The sequence below is a fragment of the Bombina bombina genome, chromosome 3, assembly GCF_027579735.1.
Source record: "Bombina bombina isolate aBomBom1 chromosome 3, aBomBom1.pri, whole genome shotgun sequence".
NCBI classification, from domain to species: domain Eukaryota; kingdom Metazoa; phylum Chordata; class Amphibia; order Anura; family Bombinatoridae; genus Bombina; species Bombina bombina.
Genome location: NC_069501.1, coordinates 1,005,402,934 through 1,005,427,199, shown reverse-complemented (window position 1 = coordinate 1,005,427,199; position 24,266 = coordinate 1,005,402,934). Strand labels below are relative to the sequence as shown.

General features: G+C 40.8%; 1 protein-coding gene across 1 annotated transcript in view; it reads right to left on the bottom strand.

Annotated features, from left to right (window-relative positions):
- Positions 1 to 24,266, bottom strand: part of LRP1 (LDL receptor related protein 1) — a 595,167-nt gene that overhangs the window by 94,753 nt on the left and 476,148 nt on the right. The window contains 2 exon segments of the mRNA XM_053708175.1: positions 20,175 to 20,291; positions 21,427 to 21,520. Of these exon segments, the coding sequence (XP_053564150.1) occupies positions 20,175 to 20,291; positions 21,427 to 21,520 (211 nt within the window).

The window sequence follows — 24,266 nt, the reverse complement described above, 5'->3', positions numbered from 1 at the left end:
CTAACACTAAGCCCCTGAAGATCTTCCTACCTTGTCTTCACCTCACCGGGTTCACCGATCTGTCCAGAAGAGCTCCTCCGATGTCCTGATCCAAGCCCAAGCGGGGGGCTGAAGAGGTCCATGATCCGGCTGAAGTCTTCATCCAAGCGGGGCAGAAGAGGTCTTCCATCCGATTGAAGTCTTCATCCAAGCGGGATCTTCTATGGTCATCCATCCGGAGCGGAGCGGCAGGATCCTGAAGACCTCCGACGCGAAACATCCATCCTGGCCGACAACTGAACGACGAATGACGGTTCCTTTAAATGACGTCATCCAAGATGGCGTCCCTCGAATTCCGATTGGCTGATAGGATTCTATCAGCCAATCGGAATTAAGGTAGGAATATTCTGATTGGCTGATGGAATCAGCCAATCAGAATCAAGTTCAATCCGATTGGCTGATCCAATCAGCCAATCAGATTGAGCTCGCATTCTATTGGCTGTTCCGATCAGCCAATAGAATGCGAGCTCAATCTGATTGGCTGATCGGATCAGCCAATCGGATTGAACTTGATTCTGATTGGCTGACTCCATCAGCCAATCAGAATATTCCTACCTTAATTCCGATTGGCTGATAGAATCCTATCAGCCAATCGGAATTCGAGGGACGCCATCTTGGTCGTCGTTCAGTCGTCGGCCAGGATGGATGTTCCGCGTCGGAGGTCTTCAGGATCCTGCCGCTCCGCTCCGGATGGATGACCATAGAAGATCCCGCTTGGATGAAGACTTCAATCGGATGGAAGACCTCTTCTGCCCCGCTTGGATGAAGACTTCAGCCGGATCATGGACCTCTTCAGCCCCCCGCTTGGGCTTGGATCAGGACATCGGAGGAGCTCTTCTGGACAGATCGGTGAACCCGGTGAGGTGAAGACAAGGTAGGAAGATCTTCAGGGGCTTAGTGTTAGGTTTATTTAAGGGGGGTTTGGGTTAGATTAGGGGTATGTGGGTGGTGGGTTGTAATGTTGGGGGGCTTGGGTATTGTATGTTTTTTTTTACAGGCAAAAGAGCTGAACTTCTTGGGGCATGCCCCGCAAAGGGCCCTGTTCAGGGCTGGTAAGGTAAAAGAGCTTTGAACTTTAGTAATTTAGAATAGGGTAGGGCATTTTTTTTATTTTGGGGGGCTTTGTTATTTTATTAGGGGGCTTAGAGTAGGTGTAATTAGTTTAAAATTGTTGTAATATTTTTCTTATGTTTGTAAATATTTTTTTATTTTTTGTAACTTAGTTCTTTTTTATTTTTTGTACTTTAGGTAGTTTATTTAATTGTATTTATTTGTAGGAATTGTATTTAATTAATTTATTGATAGTGTAGTGTTAGGTTTAATTGTAACTTAGGTTAGGATTTATTTTACAGGTAATTTTGTAATTATTTTAACTATTTTAGCTATTAAATAGTTCTTAACTATTTAATAGCTATTGTACCTGGTTAAAATAAATACAAAGTTACCTGTAAAATAAATATTAATCCTAAAATAGCTATAATATAATTATAATTTATATTGTAGCTATATTAGGATTTATTTTACAGGTAAGTATTTAGCTTTAAATAGGAATAATTTATTTAATAAGAGTTAATTTATTTAGTTAGATTTAAATTATATTTAACTTAGGGGGGTGTTAGTGTTAGACTTAGCTTTAGGGGTTAATACATTTATTAGAATAGCGGTGAGCTCCAGTCGGCAGATTAGGGGTTAATGTTTGAAGTTAGGTGTCGGCGATGTTAGGGAGGGCAGATTAGGGGTTAATACTATTTATTATAGGGTTAGTGAGGCGGATTATGGGTTAATAACTTTATAATAATAGCGGTGCGGTCCGCTAGGCAGATTAGGGGTTAATAAGTGTAGGCAGGTGGAGGCGACGTTGAGGGGGGCAGATTAGGGGTTAATAAATATAATATAGGGGTCGGCGGTGTTAGGGGCAGCAGATTAGGGGTACATAAGTATAACGTAGGTGGCGGCGCTTTGCGGTCGGCAGATTAGGGGTTAATTATTGTAGGTAGCTGGCTGCGACGTTGTGGGGGGCAGGTTAGGGGTTAATAAATGTAATATAGGGGTCGGCGGTGTTAGGGGCAGCAGATTAGGGGTACATAAGTATAACGTAGGTGGCGGTCGGCAGATTAGGGGTTAAAAAAATTTAATCGAGTGTTGGCGATGTGGGGGGACCTCGGTTTAGGGGTACATAGGTAGTTTATGGGTGTTAGTGTACTTTAGAGTACAGTAGTTAAGAGCTTTATAAACCGGCGTTAGCCCAGAAAGCTCTTAACTCCTGACTTTTTTCCTGCGGCTGGAGTTTTGTCGTTAGAGTTCTAACGCTCACTTCAGACACGACTCTAAATACCGGAGTTAGAAAAATCCCATTGAAAAGATAGGATACGCAATTTAAGTAAGGGGATCTGCGGTATGGAAAAGTCGCGGCTGAAAAGTGAGCGTTAGACCCTATTTTGAGTGACTCCAAATACCGGAGGTAGCCTAAAACCAGCGTTAGGAGCCTCTAACGCTGGTTTTCATGGCTAACGCCAAACTCCAAATCTAGGCCCTAGAATCTATAGAGTTTACTAGATTCTTAGGCCTAGATTTGGAGTTCGGCGGTAAAAGGGCTGTTAACGCTCCGCGGGCTTTTTTCTGGCCGCACCATAAATTTAACTCTGGTATCGAGAGTTTAATCAAATGCTGCGTTAGGCTCCAAAAAAGGAGCGTAGAGCATTTTTACCGCAAATACAACTCTCGATACCAGAGTTGCTTACGGACGCGGCCGGCCTCAAAAACGTGCTCGTGCACGATTCTCCCATAGGAAACAATGGGGCTGTTTGAGCTGAAAAAAAACCTAACACCTGCAAAAAAACAGCGTTCAGCTCCTAACGCAGCCCCATTGTTTCCTATGGGGAAACACTTCCTACGTCTGCACCTAACACTCTAACATGTACCCCGAGTCTAAACACCCCTAACCTTACACTTATTAACCCCTAATCTGCCGCCCCCGCTATCGCTGACCCCTGCATATTTTTTTTAACCCCTAATCTGCCGCTCCGTAAACCGCCGCAACCTACGTTATCCCCATGTACCCCTAATCTGCTGCCCTAACATCGCCGACCCCTATATTATATTTATTAACCCCTAATCTGCCCCCCTCAACGTCGCCGACACCTGCCTACACTTATTAACCCCTAATCTGCCGAGCGGACCTGAGCGCTACTATAATAAAGTTATTAACCCCTAATCCGCCTCACTAACCCTATCATAAATAGTATTAACCCCTAATCTGCCCTCCCTAACATCGCCGACACCTACCTTCAATTATTAAGCCCTAATCTTCCGATCGGAGCTCACCGCTATTCTAATAAATGGATTAACCCCTAAAGCTAAGTCTAACCCTAACACTAACACCCCCCTAAGTTAAATATAATTTTTATCTAACGAAATAAATTAACTCTTATTAAATAAATGATTCCTATTTAAAGCTAAATACTTACCTGTAAAATAAACCCTAATATAGCTACAATATAAATTATAATTATATTATAGCTATTTTAGGATTAATATTTATTTTACAGGCAACTTTGTAATTATTTTAACCAGGTACAATAGCTATTAAATAGTTAAGAACTATTTAATAGTTACCTAGTTAAAATAATAACAAATTTACCTGTAAAATAAATCCTAACCTAAGATATAATTAAACCTAACACTACCCTATCAATAAATTAATTAAACACAATTCCTACAAATAAATACAATTAAATAAACTAGCTAAAGTACAAAAAATAAAAAAGAACTAAGTTACAGAAAATAAAAAAATATTTACAAACATAAGAAAAATATTACAACAATTTTAAACTAATTACACCTACTCTAAGCCCCCTAATAAAATAACAAAGCCCCCCAAAATAAAAAATTCCCTACTCTATTCTAAATTAAAAAAGTTACAAGCTCTTTTACCTTACCAGCCCTGAACAGGGCCCTTTGCGGGGCATGCCCCAAGAAGTTCAGCTCTTTTGCCTGTAAAAAAAAACATACAATACCCCCCCCCAACATTACAACCCACCACCCACATACCCCTAATCTAACCCAAACCCCCCTTAAATAAACCTAACACTAATCCCCTGAAGATCTTCCTACCTTGTCTTCACCATCCAGGTATCACCGATCCGTCCTGGCTCCAAGATCTTCATCCAACCCAAGCGGGGGTTGGCGATCCATAATCCGGTGCTGAAGAGGTCCAGAAGAGGCTCCAAAGTCTTCCTCCTATCCGGCAAGAAGAGGACATCCGGACCGGCAAACATCTTCTCCAAGCGGCATCTTCGATCTTCTTCCATCCGAAGCGAAGCGGCAGGTTCCTGAAGACCTCCAGCGCGGAACATCCATCCGGACCGACGACTGAACGACGAATGACTGTTCCTTTAAGGGACGTCATCCAAGATGGCGTCCCTCGAATTCCGATTGGCTGATAGGATTCTATCAGCCAATCGGAATTAAGGTAGGAATTTTCTGATTGGCTGATGGAATCAGCCAATCAGAATCAAGTTCAATCCGATTGGCTGATCCAATCAGCCAATCAGATTGAGCTCGCATTCTATTGGCTGTTCCGATCAGCCAATAGAATGCGAGCTCAATCTGATTGGCTGATTGGATCGGCCAATCGGATTGAACTAGATTCTGATTGGCTGATTCCATCAGCCAATCAGAAAATTCCTACCTTAATTCCGATTGGCTGATAGAATCCTATCAGCCAATCGGAATTCGAGGGACGCCATCTTGGATGACGTCCCTTAAAGGAACAGTCATTCGTCGTTCAGTCGTCGGTCCGGATGGATGTTCCGCGCTGGAGGTCTTCAGGATCCTGCCGCTTCGCTCCGGATGGAAGAAGATCGAAGAAGCCGCTTGGAGAAGATGTTTGCCGGTCCGGATGTCCTCTTCTTGCCGGATAGGAGGAAGACTTTGGAGCCTCTTCTGGACCTCTTCAGCACCGGATTATGGATCGCCAACCCCCGCTTGGGTTGGATGAAGATCTTGGAGCCAGGACGGATCGGTGATACCTGGATGGTGAAGACAAGGTAGGAAGATCTTCAGGGGATTAGTGTTAGGTTTATTTAAGGGGGGTTTGGGTTAGATTAGGGGTATGTGGGTGGTGGGTTGTAATGTTGGGGGGGGGGTATTGTATGTTTTTTTTTACAGGCAAAAGAGCTGAACTTCTTGGGGCATGCCCCGCAAAGGGCCCTGTTCAGGGCTGGTAAGGTAAAAGAGCTTGTAACTTTTTTAATTTAGAATAGGGTAGGGAATTTTTTATTTTGGGGGGCTTTGTTATTTTATTAGGGGGCTTAGAGTAGGTGTAATTAGTTTAAAATTGTTGTAATATTTTTCTTATGTTTGTAAATATTTTTTTATTTTCTGTAACTTAGTTCTTTTTTATTTTTTGTACTTTAGCTAGTTTATTTAATTGTATTTATTTGTAGGAATTGTGTTTAATTAATTTATTGATAGTGTAGTGTTAGGTTAATTGTAGGTAATTGTAGGTAGTTTATTTAATTAATTTATTGATAGGGTAGTGTTAGGTTTAATTATATCTTAGGTTAGGATTTATTTTACAGGTAATTTTGTAATTATTTTAACTATTTTAGCTATTAAATAGTTCTTAACTATTTAATAGCTATTGTACCTGGTTAAAATAATTACAAAGTTGCCTGTAAAATAAATATTAATCCTAAAATAGCTATAATATAATTATAATTTATATTGTAGCTATATTAGGGTTTATTTTACAGGTAAGTATTTAGCTTTAAATAGGAATCATTTATTTAATAAGAGTTAATTTATTTCGTTAGATAAAAATTATATTTAACTTAGGGGGGTGTTAGTGTTAGGGTTAGACTTAGCTTTAGGGGTTAATCCATTTATTAGAATAGCGGTGAGCTCCGATCGGAAGATTAGGGGTTAATAATTGAAGGTAGGTGTCGGCGATGTTAGGGAGGGCAGATTAGGGGTTAATACTATTTATGATAGGGTTAGTGAGGCGGATTAGGGGTTAATAACTTTATTATAGTAGCGCTCAGGTCCGCTCGGCAGATTAGGAGTTAATAAGTGTAGGCAGGTGTCGGCGACGTTGTGGGGGGCAGATTAGGGGTTAATAAATATAATATAGGGGTCGGCGGTGTTAGGGGTAGCAGATTAGGGGTACATAGGGATAACGTAGGTGGCGGCGCTTTGCGGTCGGAAGATTAGGGGTTAATTATTTTAAGTAGCTGGCGGCGATGTTGTGGGGGGCAGGTTAGGGGTTAATAAATATAATACAGGGGTCGGCGGGGTTAGGGGCAGCAGATTAGGGGTACATAAGTATAACGTAGGTGGCGGTCGGCAGATTAGGGGTTAAAAATTTTAATCGAGTGGCGGCGGTGTGGGGGGACCTCGGTTTAGGGGTACATAGGTAGTTTATGGGTGTTAGTGTACTTTAGGGTACAGTAGTTAAGAGCATTATAAACCGGCGTTAGCCAGAAAGCTCTTAACTCCTGCTATTTTCAGGCGGCTGGAATCTTGTCGTTAGAGCTCTAACGCTCACTTCAGAAACGACTCTAAATACCAGCGTTAGAAAGATCCCATTGAAAAGATAGGATACGCAAATGGCGTAGGGGGATCTGCGGTATGGAAAAGTCGCGGCTGAAAAGTGAGCGTTAGACCCTTTAATCACTGACTCCAAATACCAGCGGGCGCCCAAAACCAGCGTTAGGAGCCTCTAACGCTGGTTTTGACGGCTACCGCCGAACTCCAAATCTAGGCCTTAGAGTTGACAACGACATGCGTATCAGAGTCGCCCCAAATTAACCAAAACCTCCTTACCATACACAAAGGTGTTCAAGCTTAAATCTGAAGGAAACTCTTCAGCATCAGATGAAGGAATTATACTGAACGAATCTGATATAAAACCCTCAGAAGCTACTAGTTACTGCACCGCATGATACTAATGAGGGAAGCAAAATTATATAGCAGAAATAGCCTTACTATCGGAATATATAAATATCATCTTGCACTTTCCCTGAAGAAAAATAAAGGCAAATAAAGCTTCAGATATTGCAAGAATACCTGAGCTGCAAAATCTGCAGGCAAATACACTCCTCCAGGAGACTATGAGGAACCGCAGGGCACTGAAGGTGACGCCATAGAGGCTAGGGACATTTGAGGAGAAAGCTGTGGCATCGCCTGAACAGCTTCATCCTTGGAGACATAAGGCCCATTTTAAAAAACATAGACATGCTAACTCAAAAGCCAAAAATATGTATTCCTAGGAACAGACCTCTATTCCACCGTTAAACAAAAAAAGGCACACTGTCTTAGAAAACAATCAAAAACTTTAATTATAAAGCTGAATTGTTTATCATATGCATTAAATACACTTGATATAAGGCAATGAAAAAGAACAGTTGCACAAACTTTAATTGTAAGGCTGAATTTCATGATAAGCATAAAAAATACTAGCTTAAACTGAAAATCACAGGAAAACGTTATTGCTAGGTACAGACCTCTTGTTCCACCATAAAACAAAAAAGGCACACTGTCTAAGAAAACATTCAAAAACTTTAATTATAAAGCTGAATTGTTTATTGCATGCATAAAATACAACTCATATAAGGCAATGAAAAATAACAATGGCACAAACTTTGTAAGGCTGAATTACATCATAAGCATTAAAAATACTAGTTTAAACTGTAAATCACAGGAAAACGTTATTGCCGACCATGATATACAACAGGGCAGTCCCACAGAAAGCAAGTTAAAGCATTTCTCAAGCTCCATACTTGAGCACTTAATATAAAAGACAAACATGTCTCTGAACATAACGCTCCAACTTATTCCGAGAAAAAAGAGGCATGTATGCAAAAACCGTCTCAGAGAGAATGCCGCTCACATAGACCTGTAGAAAAAAAGAAAAACAGAGTAAAAACTTACTCAGGCTTTCTATACCAGGGCAGCAACATGTTAGGAAAACACTGCAAAGCACAAGTTCCTAACTGCTTTAAAGCCACCACAGTCATACTGAAGAGACTAATGTGGAGTACAGCTAGACCCAAATAGTGATGGAAGGCCAGAGCAATCTTGCCCAGACTTCAAAATAAAAAAAATCTTGATAGAAGAATCCTAATCAGGACACCTAATTACTTCACCTCCTCCATGCACTAGAGGCAAAGAGAATGACTGGGGGTTATGTGTAAGGAAAGTGACATATATAGCAGCTTTGCTGTGGTGCTCTTTGCCTCCTCCTGCAGGCCAGGAGTGATATTCTCACTAGTAATTGATGATTCCGTGGACTCACCATATCTTAGGAAAGAAAGGTAAATTTTTTGTTTCATTAAAATAGTCTCTAACACACTTATATCCTCAAAGCCATTAACCATTAAACTCTACATTTCAACAATGCATTATTATTACAATACACATTCATTATTTATTTTGCAGCCTTTTATTGCAAAATACATCTATAAAATGTGTTTGTTTCACTTTCTCCCAGGGAGGCTTGGGTTAATACTTCAAGGCAATGTATGTGAGCTTTTGTTTATTTTTCCCTCCCTAAGCTTATATGGTGTCACATGCTTTTAAAAGGTGGATTATCAGTTTTGCATCAACAATCATGATTGGCAAATAATTATTTGCTATAGTAACCAAGCTGAATCAGTGCTAAACCACCTTAAGGAAATACAAGAGTGCAGGCTACCTCAGTCTGCACATGTGCAAACAGACTGCTAGATTACGAGTTGTGCGTTAGGGTAAAAAAGCAGCGTTAAGAGGTCCTAATGCTGCTTTTTACTACCGCTGGTATTACGAATCTGGAAGGTTTAGGGTCACCACACACTTTTTTGGCCTTACCGCAAAACGACTTACGTAAACTTCGTAAAGTCTTTTTTCTATGGGACTTCCATAGCGGCGGTATTACGAGTCTCTCCTGGGAGGCCAAAAAGTGAGTGCGGTACACCTTCTCCTGTCAAGAGTCCTACCGCATTTAAAAGTCAGTAGTTAAGAGTTTTATGGTACAACGCCGTAACATAAAACTCATAAAGTGCTAAAAAGTACACTAACACCCATAAACTACCTATTAACCCCTAAACCGAGGCCCTCCTGCATCGCAAATACTAAAATAAAAATTTTAACCCCTAATCTGCTGCTCCGGACACCGCCGCCATTTACGTTATATTTATGAACCTCTAATCTGCCGCCCCCAACGTCGCCGCCACTATAATAAACATATTAACCCCTAAACCGCCGCACTCCCGCCTCGCAAACATTAGTTAAATATTATTAACCCCTAATCTGCCGTCCCTAACATCGCCGCCACCTACCTACATTTATTAACCCCTAATCTGCCGCCCCCAACGTCGCCGCCACTATATTAAAGTTATTAACCCATAAACCTAAGTCTAACCCTAAACCTAACACCCACTAACTTAAATATAATTTAAAAATTTTTTAATAAATATTCCTATCATTAACTAAATTATTCCTATTTAAAACTAAATACTTACCTATAAAGTAAACCCTAAGCTAGCTACAATATAACTAATAGTTACATTGTATGTAGCTTAGGGTTTATTTTTATTTTACAGGCAAGTTTGTATTTATTTTAACTAGGTATAATAGTTATTAAATAGTTATTAACTATTTAATAACTACCTAGCTAAAATAAATACATATTTACCTGTAAAATAAAACCTAACCTAAGTTACACTAACACCACACTATAATTAAATAAATTAACTAAATTAAATACAATTACCTAAATTAAATTAAATTAGCTAAAGTACAAAAAAAAAACACACTAAATTACAGAAAATAATAAACAAATTACAGAAATTTAAACTAATTACACCTAATGAAATAAAATACCCCTATTAAAATAAAAAAGCCCACCCGAAATAAAAAAAAAAACCTAGCCTAAACTAAACTACCAATAGCCCTTAAAAGGGCCTTTTGCGGGGCATTGCCACAAAGTAATCAGCTCTTTTACCTGTAAAAAAAAATACAAACAACCCCCCCAACAGTAAAACCCACCACCCACACAACCAACCCCCCAAATAAAATACTATCTAAAAAAAACTAAGCTTCCAATTGCCCTGAAAAGGGCATTTGGATGGGCATTGCCTTTAAAAGGGCAGTTAGCTCTTTTGCCGCCCAAAGTCCCTAACCTAAAAATAAAACCCACCCAATACACCTTTAAAAAAACCTAACACTAACCCCCTGAAGATCAACTTACCGGGTGATGTCTTCATCCAAGTCGGGCCGAAGTCCTCAACGAAGCCGGGAGAAGTCTTCATCCAAGCCGGGCGAAGTGGTTCTCCAGACGGGCAGAAGTCTTCATCCAGACGGCATCTTCTATCTTCATCCATCCGGCACGGAGCGGGTCCATCTTCAAGACATCCGACGCGGAGCATCCTCTTCTGCCGATCGACTAACGACGAATGAAGGTACCTTTAAGTGACGTCATCCAAGATGGCGTCCCTTACATTCCGTTTTGGCTGATAGAATTCTATCAGCCAATCGGAATTAAGGTAGAAAAAATCCTATTGGCTGATGCAATCAGCCAATAGGATTGAAGTTCAATCCTATTGGCTGATCCAATCAGCCAATAGCAATGAGCTGGCATTCTATTGGCTGTTCCAATCATCCAATAGAATGCAAGCTCAATCCTATTGGCTGATTGCATCAGCCAATAGGATTTTTTCTACCTTAATTCCGATTGGCTGATAGAATCTAAGGGACGCCATCTTGGATGACGTCATTTAAAGGTACCTTCATTCGTCGTTAGTTCGTCGGCAGAAGAGGATGCTCCGCGTCGGATGTTTTGAAGATGGACCCGCTCCACGCCGGATGGATGAAGATAGAAGATGCCGTCTGGATGAAGACTTCTGCCCGTCTGGAGGACCACTTCGCCCGGCTTGGATGAAGACTTCTCCCGACTTCATTGAGGACTTCGGCCCGGCTTGGATGAAGACGTCTCCCGGTATGTCGATCTTCAGGGGGTTAGAGTTAGGTTTTTTTAATGGTGTATTGAGTGGGTTTTATTTTTAGGTTAGGGACTTTGGGCGGCAAAAGAGCTAACTGCCCTTTTAAGGGCAATGCCCATCCAAATGCCCTTTTCAGGGCAATGGGGAGCTTAGGTTTTTTTTAGATAGTATTTTATTTGGGGGGTTGGTTGTGTGGGTGGTGGGTTTTACTGTTGGGGGGTTGTTTGTATTTTTTTTTACAGGTAAAAGAGCTGATTACTTTGGGGCAATGCCCCGCAATAGACCCTTTTAAGGGCTATTGGTAGTTTAGTTTAGGCTGGAAGTTTTTTTTATTTTGGGGGGGCTTTCTTTTACAAGATACGATGAGTCCACGGATTTCATCCTTACTTGTGGGATATCGCCTCCTGGTCAGCAGGAGGAGGCAAAGAGCACCACAGCAGAGCTGTATATATAGCTCATCCCTTCCCTCCCACCCCAGTCATTCTCTTTGCCTGTGTTAGTGATAGGAAGAGGTAACGTGAGGTGTTAGTTTAGATTCTTCAATCAAGAGTTTATTATTTTTATTGTAGTGCCTATGTGTGCTACTTTGTTCTAGGGTGTAGCCTAGACCAGATCAGTCTCTTCAGTAAAAAAGAGAAGCATCTGGTGGCTTCAAAGGAATGGGAACTGGAGGGATTCAATTCTCACTGTGCCTCCCATGATGTGTGCTGCCCTTCAGATGATGGTCTTAGCATGTTTTAACTAAGACCCTGTATGTCTCCACAGCTCTACAGGAGGGAACTGCAGGACCTCTTGAATGTGGAACGGATCATGCTGTCCATCAGCTTTCAGGTACGTGCAGCTGTTATATTCTGGGACACTCTTAACTCAGAAAAAGGCTGTAGTTGGTGCCTATTGTATGGGGCTTAATCCGTATGCAAGCTCGTGGTACTGTTTTTCACATTGAAAGTACTGGCTACAGGAGTCTCATAGTGGGGCTATTTAAGAGAACTCACGCTCCTACTGTAACGCTACTTTTATTCAGAGGCTGTTTGACGCTGGGGATTGATTCCGGAGCTAAGAGGCTCCATAATGACTGTGTTCATTGTTTTACTGGTGTTCATTGTGTTTACCGTGTTAAAAAATGCTTTGGGATCAGTGGGGCAATGTGTTTTAACTGCTGTGAGCAGTACTGAGCAAGCGGTTTTTAGATTCAGAAAGGAATCTAGGCGGTCGCTTGTTTTTCTTCCTGGCCATAGTTTCTTTGCCGGAGGTCCTTTCACTGATTGCCGCCCACGAGGGGCGGGGTTAGTTTTCACGCACTTCAGACCGGATGCGTCTAGAAGCCGCGCACTTTATTCCAATGGAGCTCTGTAGAGGACGTTGTTCCAGGACACTTACTGAGACCGCATGGTTGTGATTAGAGCAGTTTTATTAAGTGTCCGAGAGTTTGCAGTCTGTGTCAGTGTGTCGTGGGGGCAGGTAGGTGCCGCAGCGGAGCTGTGGCGAGTTGCACTGGTGCTTAAATTTTGTTTTTTCATGTAAGACATTAATAAGGGTTACTCTGATTTGGTGCAAAATAACATACTAAAAAGGGTTATTGCCAAACGCTTTGGGATACTCTGATCTGATATATAATATAAATAAGAGGTGTGTTCTCAAAAACGCTTTGGGATCAGTCCCACTGTTTTTTTCAGTAGATTATCACAGTCACATCAGGCTGTTTTTTTTATATTCTTCAGTATATTATTATTTCCACACTCATTATTGTTTAGGATTATGGATCTTCAGAGCATTACATGTTCATTATGTTTGAATGCCAATGTGGAGCCCCCTGTTACTTTTTGTCCCTCCTGTACTGAGAGGACATTACAGTTTAGAGAACAAATTTTCTTTAATAAAAGTTTGTCTAAAGCAGATGCTTCTCAGGATTCTGCTGAGGAGGTTCAGAGTATGCCGCAACTTTCTCCCCAAGCGTCACAGCCATTACCACTCGCTCAGGCGACGCCTTGTTCTTCAACTGCGTCTGCTGCATTCACCCTGCAGGATATTGCTGCAGTTATGTCATCTACTCTTTCAGAGGCATTATCTGCTTTGCCAGTACTGCAAGGCAAGCGCAGTAGGAAAGAGGCCCATGTGGTCCATGCGACTTCTGATGCTTTGATGGCGATTTCCGATGTTCCCTCCCAGGGCTCTGAGTTGGGGGGTATGGAGGCTCTGTCGGAGGGGGAACTTTCTGACTCAGGAAGTGTAAACCCCCCGACAGATTCGGACGTGATGTCTTTCAGGTTTAAGCTTGAACACCTACGCCTGTTGAGCAGGGAGGTTTTGGTGACTCTGGACGACTGTGATTCAATTGTGGTCCCTCCAGAGAAATTGAGTAAGATGGACAGATATTTAGAGGTCCCTTCTTATTCTGACGTTTTCCCAGTTCCTAAGAGAACTTCGGAAATTATTGCTAAGGAATGGGAGAGACCGGGTATTCCATTCTCCCCTTCTCCTGTTTTCAAGAAAATGTACCCTATAGCTGATGCCATTCGGGATTCTTGGCAGACGATCCCTAAGGTGGAGAGAGCTGTTTCCACCTTGGCTAAACGAACTACTATTCCTATCGAGGATAGTTGCGCCTTCAAAGACCCTATGGATAAGAAGTTGGAGGGTCTCCTCAAAAAGATCTATGTTCATCAGGGGCTGCTATTGCAACCGGCGGCCTGCATTGTTACAGTCACGACTGCGGCTGCCTTTTGGTTTGATGCCTTAGAAGAGTCTCTTAAAACTGAGACTTCTTTGGAAGAAATACAGGATAGAATTAAAGCTCTTAAGTTAGCTAATTCTTTTATTACTGATGATGGTCTGCGGATGTGTCATCTAAATCTAAGCTTTTGGCTATTCCTTACAAGGGGAAGACCCTGTTCGGGCCTGACTTGAAGGAGATTATTTCTGACATCACGGGAGGCAAGGGTCACCTCCTCCCTCAGGATAAAAAGTCCAAACAGAGAGGGCGACAGAGTAATTTTCGTTCCTTTTGAAATTTCAAGGGAGTTCCCTCTTCCTCTTCCACTAAACAGGAAGGGAATTATTCACAAGCCAAGTCCACTTGGAGACCCAACCAGTCTTGCAACAAAGGTAAACAATCCAAGAAGCCAGCTGCTGCTACCAAGTCAGCATGAAGGGTCGGCCCCCGATCCGGGACTGGATTTAGTAGGGGGCAGACTTTCTCACTTTCTCCAGGCTTGGATAAGAGATGTTCAGGATCCTTAGACACTAGAAATTGTGTCTCAGGGGTATCAGAACCTTCCCCCAGGGGAAGGTTCCTTCTCTCTCGATTATCTGTCGACCAGATAAAAAGAGAGGCGTTCTTACGTTGTGTAGGAGACCTCTTTTCCATGGGAGTAATATGTCCAGTTCCAATACAGGAACAGGGACAGGGGTTTTATTCCAATCTGTTTGTTGTTCCCAAAAAGGAGGGAACATTCCGACCCATTTTAGATCTCAAAAGTCTAAACAAGTTTCTCAGAGTTCCATCCTTCAAGATGGAAACTATTCAGACCATTCTTCCATTGATCCAGGAGGGTCAATATATGACTACCGTGGATCTAAAGGATGCATATCTTCATGTTCCTATCCACAGAGATCATCACAAGTTCCTGAGGTTTGCCTTTCTGGACAAACATTTTCAGTTTGTGGCCCTTCCTTTCGGTCTGGCCACGGCACCCAGAATTTTCACAAAGGTTCTGGGGTCTCTGCTGGCGGTTCTCAGACCGCGGGGGATTGCAGTGGTGGCTTATCTGGATGATATTCTGATCTTATCAACTGGCAAAGTCTCATACCGGCATTGTTCTGTCTTTTCTGAGGACTCACAGGTGGAAGGTAAATCTGGCAAAGAGTTCGCTAGTTCCACAAACAAGGGTTCCTTTCTTGGGAACGCTAATCGACTCTCTGTCCATGAAGATATTTTTGACGGACGTCAGAAAGTTAAAGATTCTGAATACCTGCCGATCCCTTCATTCCAATCCTCGGCCGTCAGTGGCTCAGTGCATGGAGGTCATTGGATTGATGGTAGCGGCAATGGACATCATTCCGTTTGCTCGTTTTCATCTCAGACCTCTACAACTGAGCATGCTCAGACAATGGAATGGAGATTATGCAAATTTGTCTCCTCAAATAGATCTAGATGAGGAGACAAGGGACTCTCTTCTATGGTGGTTGTCGCCGGATCATCTGTCCCAAGGGACATGCTTCTGCAGACCCTTGTGGGTGATAGTGACAACAGACACCAGCCTGATAGGATGGGGAGCAGTCTGGAACTCCATGAGGGCTCAGGGTGTGTGGACTCGATCGGAGTCTCTACTTCCCATCAATATCCTAGAGTTGAGAGCAATATTCAATGCGCTTCAGGCTTGGCCTCAGTTGGCTTCGGCCAAATTCATCAGATTCCAGTCGGACAACATCACGACTGTAGCATACATCAATCATCAGGGAGGAACAAGGAGTTCCTTAGCAATGACAGAAGTAGCCAAGATAATTCAGTGGGCGGAGGCTCACTCTTGTTATCTGTCGGCAATCTACATCCCAGGAGTGGAAAACTGGTTAGCGGATTTTCTGAGCAGGCAGACTTTTCATCCGGGGGAATGGGAACTCCATCCGGAGGTATTTGCCAACCTGATTCTCAAGTGGGGCAGGCCGAAGTTGGATCTTATGGCATCTCGTCAGAATGCCAAGCTTCCGAGATACGGGTCCAGGTCCAGGGATCCCCAGGCCGAACTGATAGATGCCTTGGCAGTGCCTTGATCATTCGGCCTAGCTTATGTGTTCCCTCCATTTGCTCTCCTTCCCCGGGTGATTGCTTGAGTCAAACAGGAGAGGGCATCGGTGATCCTCATTGCTCCGGTGTGGCCTCGCAGGACTTGGACATGTCATCTCAGCCACCGTGGACGCTTCCATTAAGGAAAGACCTTCTAATTCAGGAACCCTTTCATCATCCGAATCTAGTTTCTCTGCAGCTAACTGCTTGGAGATTGAACGCTTGATTTTATCTAAGTGTGGATTCTCTGATTCGGTCATTGATACTTTGATTCAGGCATCTTAAAACGTGTGTGTGGTAGACCGAGCGCTAGTATTTTACAGCCTTATGCTCACTGGCAAAAGTCCCCTAGTGGACTTGGGATGTGACTACAATTGTGTGATATAGTGAGCGCTGGGAAGCTTAAAAGGACTGTGAGGTATGGATATGTTAAAAATGGAATGTATTTATTACAGTTAATATACAATGAAAATACAATATAATACATACAAATTAAAAAGCTTCTAAAATTCTTCCTAAAATCTCTATGGATCCATGAGGTATAAGTCTTAAGGATATAGTGTTACCTATATCTGTGGTGTTGGAACAAATATTACATTAGCTCCGACAACAGTCTAAGACCATAGTATTATGGTCTATAAAGTGCAGTTTAAGCACAGATATTTACAAACAGCAGATGTGATGTAAATGGACAAAGTTGGCGTAGTACAATGTCAATAATACAGATGTCAACAATACAGATGCAGTATAAAAGTATAAGTGATAGAAATATAATATAAATAAAAGTGTAGGAGAAATCCAATTGTGTAAAAATGGAAATAAAATTTGTTGAAAAAATGAAGAAATTTATGTCTCTCAAATAGTTTCTTAAAAAATGTCTCTTTGGAAAATCACAGTGTTCCAAAAAAAAAAAAAATATATATATATATATATATATATATATATATATCAGAGTGTTCCACAAAAATTGCAAAAGTGTTCCACAAAAATTGTAAAAAATTAATCCACAAATAAATATCAAAGTGTTCAAAAAATATGGTGGGTAAGTGCGTTCAAAGAAATCCTAGATGATTAACTTCCAAAATAAACTCCAATAGCTGTGGTAGACGTGAAGGAGATTATAAGAATGCAGAATATAAAAAATATATAAAAAATGTAGATTATAAAAATGCAGAAGAAAAAAAAGTACAATAATGTGGCGGGCCACCGTGGACGCTTCCATTAAGGAAAGACCTTCTAATTCAGGAATCTAGTTTCTCTGCAGCTAACTGCTTGGAGATTGAACGCTTGATTTTATCTAAGCGTGGATTCTCTGATTCGGTCATTGATACTTTGATTCAGGCACATAAGCCTGTTACTAGAAAGATTTACCATAAGATATGGCGTAAATATCTTTATTGGTGCGAATCCAAGGGCTACTCATGGAGTAGGGTTAGGATTCCCAGGATTTTGTCTTTTCTCCAAGAAGGATTGGAGAAAGGGTTGTCAGCAAGTTCCTTAAAGGGACAGATTTCTGCTTTGTCTATTTTGTTACACAAACGTCTGGCAGATGTTCAAGATGTTCAATCCTTTTGTCAGGCTGTGACTAGAATCAGGCCTGTGTTTAGACCAATTGCTCCTCCTTGGAGTTTGAATTTAGTTCTTAATGTTCTTCAAGGGGTTCCGTTTGAAACTATGCATTCCATAGATATTAAGTTGTTATCTTGGAAAGTTTTATTTTTGGTTGCTATTTCTTCTGCTTGCAGAGTTTCTGAGCTTTCGGCATTACAATGCGATTCTCCTTATCTTATTTTTCATTCCGATAAGGTAGTGCTGCGTACCAAACCTGGTTTTCTTCCTAAGGTTGTTTCTAACAAAAATATTAATCAGGAAATTGCTGTTCCTTCATTGTGTCCTAATCCTTCTTCTAAGAAGGAGCGTCTGTTACACAATTTGGACGTGGTCCGTGCCTTGAAGTTCTACTTACAGGCGACTAAGGATTTTCGTCAATCATCTTCATTATTTGTTGTTTTTTCTGGGAAACGTAGGGGTCAGAAAGCTCCTGAACGAATTACGGCTCATTCCACTAGGGCTGTGGCTTCCTCATGGGCATTCAAAAATGATGCTTCTGTTGAACAGATTTGCAAAGCTGCAACTTGGTCGTCTCTTCACACTTTTTCCAAATTTTCGAAATTCGATACTTTTACCTCGTCTGAGGCTGTTTTGGGGAGGAGAGTTCTTCAAGCAGTCGTGCCTTCCGTTTAGATTCCCTGTCTTGTCCCTCCTGTTTCATCCGTGTACTATAGCTTTGGTATTGTATCCCACAAGTAAGGATGAAATCCGTGGACTCATCGTATCTTGTAAAAGAAAAGGAAATTTATTCTTACCTGATAAATTTGTTTCTTTTACGATACGATGAGTCCACGGCCCACCCTGTTTTTATGAGACAGGCCTTTATTTTTGTTAAACTTCAGTCACCTCTGCACCTTGGCTTTTCCTTTCTCTTCCTAACTTCGGTCGAATGACTGGAGTGGGAGGGAAAGGAGGAGCTATATATACAGCTCTGCTGTGGTGCTCTTTGCCTCCTCCTGCTGACCAGGAGGCAATATCCCACAAGGATGAAATCCGTGGACTCATCGTATCGTAAAAGAAACAAATTTATCAGGTAAGAATAAATTTCCTTTTTTTTATTTTAATAGGGCTATTAGATTAGGTTAATTAGTTTAAATATCTTGTAATTTGTTTATTATTTTCTGTAATTTAGTTGTTGTTTTTTTTGTACTTTAGCTAATTTAATTTAATTTAGCTAATTGTATGTAATTTATTTATTTGTATTTAATTTAGTAAATATATTTAATTATAGTGTAGTGTTAGGTGTTATTGTAACTAAGGTTAGGTTTTATTTTACAGGTAAATTTGTATTTATTTTAGCTAGGTAGTTATTAAATAGTTAATAACTATTTAATAACTATTCTACCTAGTTAAAATAAATACAAACTTGCCTGTAAAATAAAAATAAACCCTAAGCTAGATACAATGTAACTATTAGTTATATTGTAGCTAGCTTAGGGTTTATTTTACAGGTAAGTATTTAGTTTTAAATAGGAATTATTTATTTAGATTTATTGTAATTATATTTAAGTTAGTGGGTGTTAGGTTTAGGGTTAGACAGGTTTAGGGGTTAATAACTTTAATATAGTGGCGGTGACGTTGGGGGCGGCAGATTAGGGGTTAATAAATAGTATGTAGGTGTCAGCGATGTTGAGGGCAGCAGATTAGGGGTTAATACATATAATGTAGGTGGCGGCGGTGTCCGGAGCGGCAGATTAGGGGTTAATAATATAATGCAGGTGTCGGCGATGTTGGGGGCGGCATATTAGGGGTTAATAAGTGTAAGATTAGGGGTGTTTAGACTCGGGGTTCATGTTAGGGTGTTAGGTGTAGACATAACTTTTATTTCCCCATAGGAATCAATGGGGCTGCGTTAAGGAGTTTTACGCTGCTTTTTTGCAGGTGTTAGACTTTTTTTCAGCCTGCTCTCCCCGTTGATTCCTATGGGGAAATCGTGCATGAGCATGTTACACCAGCTCACCGCTGACTTAAGCAGCGCTGGTATTGGAGTGCGGTAATTATCAAAATTTTGCTCAACACTCACTTCTTGTCTTTTAACGACGGGTTTGTAAAAACCCGTAATACCAGCGCTGTAGGCAAGTGAGCGGTGAGACAAAACTGCTCGTTAGCACCGCACAGCCTCTAACGCAAAACTCGTAATCTAGGTGAGAGTTTGTGCTATATCTGAATATTAGTTTGTGATTGGTTAGCAAGGGTCCTTTTGTTCTGGGGGACAGGGAAGTCAGTGAAAAGATTACACATAAAACAATATACTCATTTCACAAAATAAAGCTGCAGTTTTCATTGCAAAATTATTCTTATATATGAAGGTTTATAATGATGTAGTTTACAATTTGTGTTTACTGTCCCTTTAAAATTGGATGTGCCACTTGGTAGGAAAGGGGGGGGAAATCCTTTATATGTATTCAAATATTATTTGTTTTTAATTTGATGGGGTATTTCTTTAGTTGCTTAAGTCCAGTGTGGGAAACAGGGATGCTATTCACCCAAACTTGTTATTTCAAAGGTTCCAGCTGCCTCAGTTTTAAAAAGTAGTTCCTTCTTTACATGTCCTGTTTTCTACACAGATCAAGCAGATAGGAGGAGGGGGGTTAAACAATTATACAAGTAAGAATACATAGCATAAGATGAGGCCCAACAAGTACCTCTGTACATGTGATGTTAAGTTTTGTGGGCAAATGTTTTGCATCCTATATTTTATGGTCTAGAACTAATCCATGATGGCAACTCACTGTGCACAGCTCATTACAGCTATAACTTACCACAGTTGGCTTCATCTGAACTGTCCTGACAGTCATTGTCTCCATCACATATAAAAGCTGGGTTGGTACAGATGCCAGTGGAGCACTGAAACTGCCCAGGCCGGCACTTGAAATCCGCTGTATGGTGAGACAAAAAGCTGTGAGTACAAAAAGGACAAACAAATGCATTCCGGTAAATAAATTACTATAGCTGTTTTCTAGGACATAGCAAAGACATTTCCCACACATAAAAAATATATCTATTATGATTTTTTTTTTTTCAAGTTTGAGAAGTATTTGAAGAACATATATGGAAAAAAACAATAAAACTGAAGATATAAATATAAAGAAATTCTTGAATATTGTTCAAGAATCTGTAGAATGGGTCTTAAAGGGACACTGAACCTAAAACATTTTCTTTAATGATTTAGATAGAGCCTGCAATTTTAAGCAACTTTCTAATTTACTCCTATTATCACATTTTCTTCGTTCTCTTGCTATCTTTATTTGAAAAAGAAGGAATCTAAGCTAAGGAGCCAGCAAATTTTTGGTTCAGAACCATGGACAGCACTTGTTTATTGGTGTTGTCCAATCAGCAAGGGCAACCCAGTTTGTTCACCAAAAATGGTCCGGCATCTAAACTTACATTCTTGCTTTTCAAATAAACATACCAAGAGAATGAAGAACATTTGATAATAGGAGTAAATTAGAAAGTTGCCTAAAATTGCATGCTCTAGCTGAATCACGAAAGAAAAAATCTGGGTTCAGTGTCCCTTTAAAGTGATAGTGAATTCTACCGTTTGTGAAACGCTAGGATTTACCAGTGCAACAAAGAAAGGGGACTTTAACAATGTCATGAAAGTATAAAATACTTCATGCTGAAAGTTCCTATATTTGACTGCAGCGTTCTCTGTGCTGAGCACCTCAGGCCGTCCTCAGCAGAACGCTATTTTCCAATGAGGTGATGTTTACACCGCTTAGCCAATAGCCATGTGGGCCAGCCGGCATTATGCCAGATAGCTAGCAAGCTATTGGCTAAGATCACCTCAATGATAAAATAGTGTTCTGACGTGAGTGGCCTGAGGCGCTCAGCCCAGCGAACGATGCCGACAAATAAAGGAACTTTAAGCATGAAGCATTTTATACTTCATGACAGAAATTCCCCTTTATTTTATTGCATTGGTAAATCCTAGCGTTTCACAAACGCTAGAATTTACTATCACTTTAAAAAGCTTTGAAAAACAGCAATGTTACATAAAGTTAGTATACATACGGCAATCTGCAGGCTCATCAGAACGGTCCCCACAATCATCCTCTGTGTCACACTTCCACCAGAATGGGATACATTTGTCATTTTTGCAGACAAACTGATTATAATAATAAGAGATGGATATAATTAGAGTTTATTTGTTACTGTGTTCAGTTTGTGTAATTCTAATAGGAACAAAAAAAACAACAATGTCTACCTGTTCCAATCCATTAGCTATTATCACTGCATTTTCAATGCTTACGATATGGTACATTTTCAGATCCATTTGAATTAAAGGGACATGAAACCCAAAGTCTCTCTTTTGTGACTTAGACAGATCATACACTTTAAAACCAATTTCCAATTTACTTCTTTTATCTAATTTGCTTTGTTCTCTAGGCATCCTTTGTTAAAGAGAATGCCTAGGTAGGCTCAGGAGCACCAATGCACTACAGGGAGCTAGCCGCTGATTGGTGGCTGTACATATAGGCCTCTTGTAATTGTCTCACCCAGTGTGTTCAGCTAGCTCGCTGTAGTGAATTGCCGCTCATTCAACAAAGGATACCAAGAGATTGATGAAAATGTGATAATAGATGTAAATTGGAAAGTTGTTTAACAATGTATGCACTATCTATATTAACAAAAAAGGAAAGAATGGGTTTCATATCCCTTTAACTAGCTCAAACTATAAATCTTATATATCTTACGCTTAAAGGGACAGTCTAGTCAAAATTAAACTTTCATGATTCAACTAGGGCATGTCATTTTAAACAACCTTCCAATTTACTTCTATAATCAAATTTGCTTTGTTCCCTTGGTATTCTTTGTTGAAAGCTAAACCTAGGTAGGCTCATATGCTAATTTATAAACCCTTGAGGCCGCCTCTTATCACAGTGCATTTTCATCTGGGGTTTTTTACAGCTAGATAGCACTAGTTCATGTGTGCAATATAGATAGCATTATGCTCACTTCCGTAGGAGTCAGCACTGATTGGCTAAAATGCATGTCTGTCAAAATAACTGAAATAAGTATGCAGTCTTCTTCAGAGGCTTAGACACAAGGTAATCACAGAGGTAAAAAGTGTATTAATATAACAGTGTTGGTTGTGCAAAACTGGGGAATGGGTAATAACATAATTTATGCTTACCTGATAAATTCCTTTCTTCTGTTGTGTGATCAGTCCACGGGTCATCATTACTTCTGGGATATAACTCCTCCCCAACAGGAAATGCAAGAGGATTCACCCAGCAGAGCTGATATAGCTCCTCCCCTCTACGTCAGTCCCAGTCATTCGACCAAGAATCAACGAGAAAGGAGTAACCAAGGGTGAAGTGGTGACTGGAGTATAATTTAAAAGATATTTACCTGCCTTAAAAACAGGGCGGGCCGTGGACTGATCACACAACAGAAGAAAGGAATTTATCAGGTAAGCATAAATTATGTTTTCTTCTGTTATGTGTGATCAGTCCACGGGTCATCATTACTTCTGGGATACCAATACCAAAGCAAAAGTACACGGATGACGGGAGGGATAGGCAGGCTCTTTATACAGAAGGAACCACTGCCTGAAGAACCTTTCTCCCAAAAATAGCCTCCGAAGAAGCAAAAGTGTCAAATTTGTAAAATTTGGAAAAAGTATGAAGCGAAGACCAAGTTGCAGCCTTGCAAATCTGTTCAACAGAGGCCTCATTCTTAAAGGCCCAAGTGGAAGCCACAGCTCTAGTGGAATGAGCTGTAATTCTTTCAGGAGGCTGCTGTCCAGCAGTCTCATAGGCTAAACGTATTATGTTACGAAGCCAAAAAGAGAGAGAGGTAGCAGAAGCTTTTTGACCTCTCCTCTGTCCAGAATAAACGACAAACAGGGAAGAAGTTTGACGAAACTCTTTAGTTGCCTGCAAGTAGAACTTGAGAGCACGAACTACATCCAGATTGTGTAGAAGACGTTCCTTCTTTGAAGAAGGATTTGGACACAAGGATGGAACAACAATCTCTTGATTGATATTCCTGTTAGTAACTACCTTAGGTAAGAACCCAGGTTTAGTACGCAGAACTACCTTGTCTGAGTGAAAAATCAGATAAGGAGAATCACAATGTAATGCTGATAACTCAGAGACTCTTCGAGCAGAGGAAATAGCCATTAAAAACAGAACTTTCCAAGATAACAATTTTATATCAATGGAATGAAGGGGTTCAAACGGAACACCCTGTAAAACGTTAAGAACTAAGTTTAAACTCCATGGTGGAGCAACAGCTTTAAACACAGGCTTGATCCTAGCTAAAGCCTGACAAAAGGCCTGGACGTCTGGATTTTCTGACAGACGCCTGTGTAACAAGATGGACAGAGCTGAAATCTGTCCCTTTAATGAACTAGCCGATAAACCCTTTTCTAAGCCCTCTTGTAGAAAGGACAAGATCCTAGAGATCCTAACCTTACTCCAGGAGTAACGTTTGGATTCACACCAGTATAGGTATTTACGCCATATTTTATGGTAAATCTTTCTGGTAACAGGCTTCCTGGCCTGTATCAGGGTATCAATAACCGACTCAGAAAACCCACGTTTTGATAAAATCAAGCGTTCAATTTCCAAGCAGTCAGTTTCAGAGAAGTTAGATTTTGATGTTTGAACGGACCCTGTATCAGAAGGTCCTGTCTTAGAGGTAGAGACCAAGGCGGACAGGATGACATGTCCACTAGATCTGCATACCAAGTCCTGCGTGGCCATGCAGGTGCTATTAGAATCACTGATGCTCTCTCCTGTTTGATTTTGGCAATCAATCGAGGAAGCAGCGGGAAGGGTGGAAACACATAAGCCATCCTGAAGTTCCAAGGTGCTGTCAAAGCATCTATCAGAACCGCTCCCGGA